Raw genomic sequence first — 7,500 nt, 5'->3', positions numbered from 1 at the left:
AGATAGATAAAAGAAAAAAATAAAATAAAAAAGATACACACACACACGAACAAAATTATCGAAAACCAAAAAACTGTTTCCTAAGCATAGTAGAGCGAGAGCGAGAGCGAGAGAGAGAGAGAGAGAGAGAGAGAGAGAGAGAGAGAGAGAGAGAGAGAGAGAGAGAGAGAGAGTAGGCATTCATCAATTCTTAGTCTTTTCATCTGTGTCTTAAAATCTTTCATATGTGTATGTATAATTCTTTTCCTTTTCATCTATATATTATTTTTGTCCTCTGATAACCTAATATGTGTTATTTTCTATCACTGAAGTAAAAGATTGTAAGGGAAAAAAAAGAAAATTATATAAAAAAAAAAGTGTTTGATGAATGATGGAAAAAAAAGTATGGTGTCTTTAAATGTTTTTTCTTTCACCTTTACAATTTATAACACAAACAAAAAAACAATAAATAAATAAGCAAACAAAACACAAATATTAGTAGGAAAGAGAGAGAGAGAGAGAGAGAGAGAGAGAGAGAGAGAGAGAGAGAGAGAGAGAGAGAGAGAGAGAGAGAGAGAGAGAGAGAGAGAGAGAGAGAGAGAGAGAGAGAGAGAGAGAGAGAGAGAGAGAGAGAGAGAGAGAGAGAGAGAGAGAGAGAGAGAGAGAGAGAGAGAGAGAGAGAGAGAGAGAGAGAGAGAGGTCGATGCATTTCATTATAAAAAATCCTGATACTTAATGAAAAGAAGGTATTAGAGAGAGAGAGAGAGAGATTGGGAAAGAGAGGAGGGGAGAGGGAAAGGGGAGAGAGAGAGAGAGAGATAGAGAGAGAGAGAGAGAGGAGAGGAGGAGAGAGAGGGAGGGGGAGGGATAAAGGTAAAGAGCAGAGATGTCACGCAAGACTTGGAGAGAGAAAAAGAGAGAAAGAGAGAGATAGAGTAGCATCCTGTATCTTACTCCAGTCTTCTTCAGGACTTTACCCTGAACTCGCCTCCTTCTCTCCCTCCTCCGCTACTCATCTTCCTCTTCTTCCTCCTCCTCCTTCTATTCCTCATTCCTTCCTTCCTCCCTCACTCAAGATAGCTCCAACTTATTGCCTGTTTACCTGTACGTGTCACTAACTAGATCTATTTATTTGTGTTTTTAGTTTACCTGAGAGATTTTAGCTCGGAAAAAATGTACCCAAGAAAAATTGATTTCAGAAAAGTTTACTTGAAAATAGTTTGCTTGGAAAAGATTAAAGCAAGTGTGGGAAATTAAAGAACAGGTTATAAAGTGATGAAATGGTGTGAAAAAGGAATTACAGGTATGGAAAATAGAATACAGGTGTGGGAAATTGAAGAACAGTGACGAGGTGGGGAAAGGAATTTACAGGTATGGAAAATAGATTACAGGTGTGGTAATAAACAAGTGTAGGAAGTGCTTAACCGATACTTACATCATAAACAGGTGTGTGATAGAGGCTGACAGGTGTGTAAACTGAACAAAAGGTTAAGACATTTAAATTAATTCAATAAATACTTTTCAGGTTTGGAAATAGGCAGAAGAATAAACTGATTTGGAGAGAGAGAGAGAGAGAGAGAGAGAGAGAGAGAGAGAGAGAGAGAGAGAGAGAGAGAGAGAGAGAGAGAGAGAGAGAGAGAGAGAGAGAGAGAGAGAGAGAGAGAGAGAGAGAGAGAGAGAGAGAGAGAGAGAGAGAGAGAGAAATTTGAAGCATAGAAAAGCATAAAGAAAAGGATAATAAGACTCCGAGCGCGCGCACGCGCACGTGTGTGTGTGTGTGTGTGTGTGTGTGTGTGTGTGTGTGTGTGTGTGTGTGTGTGTGTGTGTGTGTGTGTACAAACACAAAAACATAAACAAAACTGATTAAGATAAGATAGGTAAGACTCATACTCTCTCACACACACACACAAACACACACAATGCAACCACACATAGTAATCACTGATGTCAACAAGGAGGAAGAGGAAGACACAACAAACACTCCTCCTCCTTCTCCTCTGTCTCTTTCTCTTTCTCCTCTTCCTCTTCCTCCTCCTCCTCCTCCTCCTCCTCCTCCTCCTCCTCCTCCTCCTCCTCCTCCTCCTCCTCCTCCTCCTCCTCCTCCTCCTCCTCCTCCTCCTCCTCCCTCCTCTTCAGACGATCCCCAAACATCCTCTAGTAAGACCCCAGGGACTCAAGGGACACTGGGGCCTCCGGGGGTGGTAGGAGGAGGTAAGGGTCGTAATCAACTGAATATACCAACGTGGGAGACGTCAAGGCGACCCTCCTTTCTCCCCAACGACATGCAAATGAATATACGACCCAAAGTACGTAAAATGTCAACCTACGACCTCGGGGTGAGCGAGCCGTCCATTCACACAGGGTCGTTTGAGTCGCAGGTATGTCGTTGTGGTCGTTAAGCTCGTTTTTCGTGTTTTATCTGGATTTTTATTTGCTTTATTTTTGTTTTCTTTTTTCTTTTTTTTTATTGTTTGTATTCAAACACCCTACCTTCCCTTCACGTACTATAATGATCTTCCCTTTTTTCCTTCCCATATACATTCCACAACCCTTATTTTCCTATATAGCACCAGAACACTTTCTTTATCCAAACACTCTTATCTTCCCTAATCGCCCTTTTCTTCCTCATTATTCTCTACTCCCTAATCTCTCTTATCTTCCTTTTCCTTTCCTATACATTATAATCCCCAATCTCTTCCTTCTATCTCTCTCAGACACTAATCTCCCTTTTTCTTCCCTACACATTCAACTCCCCTAATCTCTTCCTTCTATCTTCTCTCACACACTTATCTTCCTTTTCCTCCCCTATACATTCCTCTAATCTCCCTTTCCTATCTTCCTTCGGACACTATAACCCTTTTTTCTCCCTTATCCATTCATCAGACACTTATCTTTCTTTTCCTTTCTTATACATTCTACTCCCTAATATCTTCTTATCTTCTCTCACACTAATCTCCTTTTTTCCTCTCCTATACATTCCAATCCTAATCTCTCCTAATATTCCTTCAGACACTAATCTCCTTGCACTTCCCTATACATTTACTCCCCAATCTCTCCTTATCTTCTCTCACACACTAATTTTCCTTGTTCTTCCCAATACATTTTTTTGTTACCCTCTAATCTTTCCTTTCTGTCTTTAATCTTCTTCCTCCCTTATAGGTTCTATCCTCAATCTCTCTCTCCCACAGGTGACTCCAGAGGGCCAGGAGGAAGAACTAGAGGATCCTGAACCCCCACCTTGTTTATACGGGGCGTTCCACTGGGTAACGGGCGACACACAATACCTAACAGACTTTCTTGAACGCTGGCCTCTCCTATCACCAGTCCTGCCTTTACGTCTCATCAACGCCATACTAAGGACATTAGGAGCGCCTCTTTTAGCTAACAACCCCTTCAGCGGCGCCCTTGTTCTTGTGGCCCTGCTAATTGAGGCGCCCCTAGTCGTTGTGTGGGGTATTGGGGCCCTTCTAGTTGCTATTCTCACGGCGGTGCTGCTTCGGCAACCTCAGCATATTGTATCAAGTGGACAGGTGACGCAGCATGGGCTTCTTCTGGGGCTGTTAGTAGGACACGCTATGCACTCTCGTCTTGGTCATGGATTTGTTCTGCGTCATGGTTCGAGTGTTGGTGGAGTGATGTCTACAGCTCTGCTTCTTGGGGTTCTAGCGGCTGTTAGGTGAGTGTTCGTGTGTGTGGGTTTATGTGGGGTTTCCTAACCTAAGCTAACCTAGATTGACTTAACCAGCAGTGTCCTATGATGTCCTAAGCAAATAATGTCCTAAAATTGAGTACCCTAACAATACATTACTTAGCTCTTAAGTATCCTAGCGTGTCTTAACCTAACCTAATCTAACTCTGAAACACCCCAACAATATCCTATGATGTCCTAACTTAGTAATGTTCTAAAATTGAGTACCCTAATAATAACCTATTTAGCCCTTAACCCCTTCAGTACCATGATGCGTTTCCATATTCACTCTGCTTACTATTTGGTGACTTTAAGGCGGTGTCACACAAGCACTTTTTCCGTCTACTTTTTCCGTCGTTTTTCAGAAAATCGACAATATTTTGGCTGCGGCCTGTCACACAAACTGTGTTTCGTCGTCACTTTCCGTCGTCACTTCCCGCCAACACAGACCAACAAATTAATGTAAACAAACATGGAGGCCACGCTGCGGCAAAGATACGCAGCTCTGAAAGTAATACTGTGAATTACGAAAGTTAGACGAGCTAAACAAGCCAAAAAGCGTGCATGGATGCGTTCATGGTTAGTGGTAGAACCAATGCACGTAGAAGCAGGTTGAGGAGACGCGGCAAGTCTTGTGGTCTTGGTCTTGGTATGTAAACAAAGGCGGAAAATTTCCAGACGGAAACGATCCCTATCGTCTGACAAATTCATGCGATAAGTTCATGCGGAACGTTGAAAAATAGACGGAAATCGCATTAATCGACGGAAAAAGTGCTAGTGTGATACCGCCTTTACACAGCTTCAGAAACTTACATGGGGATTAAAATAGTGAAGTCTGTAATTACTAATCTTCTGACCTCCATAAACCCTTCCTAATATCAATGAAATGGTCTTATCGTAGGCAAACTGTCATAAAATGTTCATAAAACAAGCCAAATTGTTTTAAAAATGCTCTCAAAACATGCCAAACTATCTCAAAATGCCCTAAAACCATAAGCCTTCATATTTATTCTGGTTACTATTTTGTGATTTTGCACAGCTTCGGAAACTTATGTTAGGGATTAAAATAGACCCTTGGTAATGTCAATAAAATGGTCTAATCGTACACAAATCACAAAGTAAAAAAAATGTCCCAGTACTGAAGGGGTTAAGTAGTTTAGCAGTGCCGTAACCTAATCTGATCTGATCTGACCTGACCTGACCTAACCAACAGTGTCCTAAGTGGCAATGCAGTGTCTACGCTCCTGTCCCAAACCAACTTGCCAGGCCTTACTGTGTCTTACGTGATCATTGGGACACCGCTCTGCACCTCGCTAGGATTCAAGGACATTCCTGAGCCAAGAGGTGTCCCAGATGTCCCCGTCCTGCCGACTGCCACCGCCCCTGCCACACCTGTTCTCATGGAGGGTCTTGTTAATGTGACTGTCACACCAACACAGCATCACCTACAATGGACCTTGGTGTGTGTGTGTGTGTGTGTGTGTGTGTGTGTGTGTGTGTGTGTGTGTGTGTGTGTGTGTGTGTGTGTGTGTGTGTGTGTGTGTGTGTGTGTGTGTGTGTGTGTGTGTGTGTGTGTGTGTAATGGTGGATAATTCTCATATTTTTCTCTATATCTCCATCCTTAACCCCTTCAGTACTGGGACGCACTTTTACCTGAGTTTTGTGTACGATTAGACGATTTTATTGACATCACGAATAGTCTATGGAGGTCAGAAGTATAATGGCCACAGTCTTCACTATTTTAATCCCCCACATAAGTTTCTGAAGCTGTAAAAAATCACGAAATAGTAATCAGAATAAATATGAAGGTTCATGTTTTTGGAGCACTTTCAGACAATTTGATATGTTTCGAAGGCATTTTAAAAGTTTGGCTTATTTTGTGAGCATTTTATGAGTTTGGCTACGATAAGACCATTTTATTGACATTAAGAAGGGTCTATGGAGGTCAGAAGATGAATGGCCACAGTCATCACTATTCTAATCCCCCAACATAAGATTTGGAAGCTGAATAAAATCACCAAACAGTAACCAGAGTTAATATAAAAACGTGTCCTGGCATTGAAGGGAATTAATCATAAAAATGTATCCAAACCCCCTCCCTACCCTCCATAATTCAGGTCCTCCAAGGTGTGGTGCGCGGGGCAGGACAAGTGTATGGGTGTGAGGGCCTAGTGTCTTCAGGGCTTGTCTTCGCTGCTACCCTTGTCTTCTCACCTACTGTGTTTGGTCAGGCCCTTCTTGGCACCCTCACTGGCGCCCTCTGTGGTGAGTGGCACTTGGGGAACTGTGGTATGAGTGTTTTTTTTTTTTCTATGTAACAAGAGAACAGGCTAAGGGCAAGTAAAATATAAAGGAAAAGGGCCCACTCAGTCTGTTTGTGCTGTTTAGAAAATGTAGGTGTTTTTTTCTTTATATTTTGTAATTTTCTTTGTTTAGTTTTCGTTTTTTTTTTTTTACCGTGTTTAGAAATGTTTTGTGTGTTTTAGTGGCACTGGGTATGTCTGTTTCTTCACTGTTTTAAAAATATTGGAGTTTTTTTTCATTTTGTGTTTTTTCTTTAATTTTTCGTTTTTTCTATCCTGTTTAGAATTTTCGGATGTGTGTGTGTGTGTGTGTGTGTGTGTGTGTGTGTGTGTGTGTGTGTGTGTGTGTGTGTGTGTGTGTGTGTGTGTGTGTTTTAATATTTGTTTTGTGTATCCTGACTTTTTATTTATTTACCTATTTCTATCTGTCAGTCTATCTTTTTTCATATTCCTATATATTAGTTTATCTGTCTCAAACTCTTATCTATCCATTTTTCTCTCTTTCAGTCTGTTTTTTTCTATCTTTTTACTCTTATTTATCTATTCATCTCCATCTTTCTATCTGTCAATCTATCTTATCCTCTTATCTATCTATCTATCTATCGATCTCCCTGTCAATCTAACTTAAACATAGCTATCTATTTCTATCTATCTACTCCCCAGGCACACTGCTAGACGACCCACCCTACACAGCCCTCTACTCTGGACAATATGGCCGCCACAGCCTCCTCACAGCCCTGTCTCTCGGCGGGTTCTTCTTCGTATTAAACTTCTATTCCACTCTGGCGGGCGTGTTTGGGGGTATCCTTGCAACGCTAGTCTTTCACGCCCTCAGGAAGGTAAAGTATGAGTAGAGAAGAAGTTTTAGAGGAGTACTTCCTGTTATACTTCAGTGTTCTTTGATTGCTAAGGAGGTTTCGTTTTCTTTCATTTCTTGTGTAATTTTGGATGAGTCTCCCTGATTTTACTACCATGTTCTGTGAGTGTGAGAAAGTACCGTTTTCTTTGAAGGTAATATAAACATTACTATAGTTAATTTAGTTTTAAAGAAGTTTCACTTTATAATGAGTAATAGAAAGACAAGCAAATTAATCTACGACAATGTAAGGAGAAATCTGTTAGATTTTCACTCATGCTTTAGAAAATGAAGTTTTTTCTTACTTTCTTTTAAGGTATTATATGATAAATCTCATTTCCCAGGTGAATATATGAGAGAGAGGCAAATCAAATGGATATATTGATCTGTTTATATGTTACGTTATTTTAAGAGTATAGTGATTATTAATACATCTCTCTCTCTCTCTCTCTCTCTCTCTCTCTCTCTCTCTCTCTCTTAAATAAACATTCCAACTTTCAAACATTCCAACACCCTATCTAACTTCCAAACACGTTCAAACATCCTATCCAAATCTCAAAAACCCATTAAAAACACCACAACACCCTTACAACACCACCAACTTCACCTAAACGCCCAAAACCATATACACACACTCAAATACTCTATCCAACTTCAAAACACATTCCAACACA

The 7,500-nt window shown here is 40.8% G+C and overlaps 1 protein-coding gene across 3 annotated transcripts in view; it reads left to right on the top strand.

Annotated features, from left to right (window-relative positions):
• The window catches only part of LOC123515161 (growth/differentiation factor 8-like), a 39,799-nt gene that overhangs the window by 29,440 nt on the left and 2,859 nt on the right, over positions 1-7,500 (top strand). Inside the window, exons 2-6 of one of the 3 annotated variants that reach the window (XM_045273651.1) lie at positions 2,116-2,357; positions 3,168-3,655; positions 4,881-5,127; positions 5,785-5,932; positions 6,634-6,809. The exons of 1 other annotated variant lie outside the window; for it this stretch is intronic. In XM_045273651.1, coding sequence (XP_045129586.1) covers positions 2,116-2,357; positions 3,168-3,655; positions 4,881-5,127; positions 5,785-5,932; positions 6,634-6,809 — 1,301 coding nt within the window. Of the gene's footprint in view, positions 1-2,115; positions 2,358-3,167; positions 3,656-4,880; positions 5,128-5,784; positions 5,933-6,633; positions 6,810-7,500 lie in introns of those variants that run through there. One more of the 3 variants, XR_006677805.1, reaches the window with a different exon arrangement.

The sequence above is a fragment of the Portunus trituberculatus genome, chromosome 5 (assembly GCF_017591435.1).
Source record: "Portunus trituberculatus isolate SZX2019 chromosome 5, ASM1759143v1, whole genome shotgun sequence".
NCBI classification, from domain to species: domain Eukaryota; kingdom Metazoa; phylum Arthropoda; class Malacostraca; order Decapoda; family Portunidae; genus Portunus; species Portunus trituberculatus.
The sequence above is the reverse complement of the archived record's forward strand: the minus strand, read 5'-3'. Positions and strand labels throughout refer to the sequence as shown.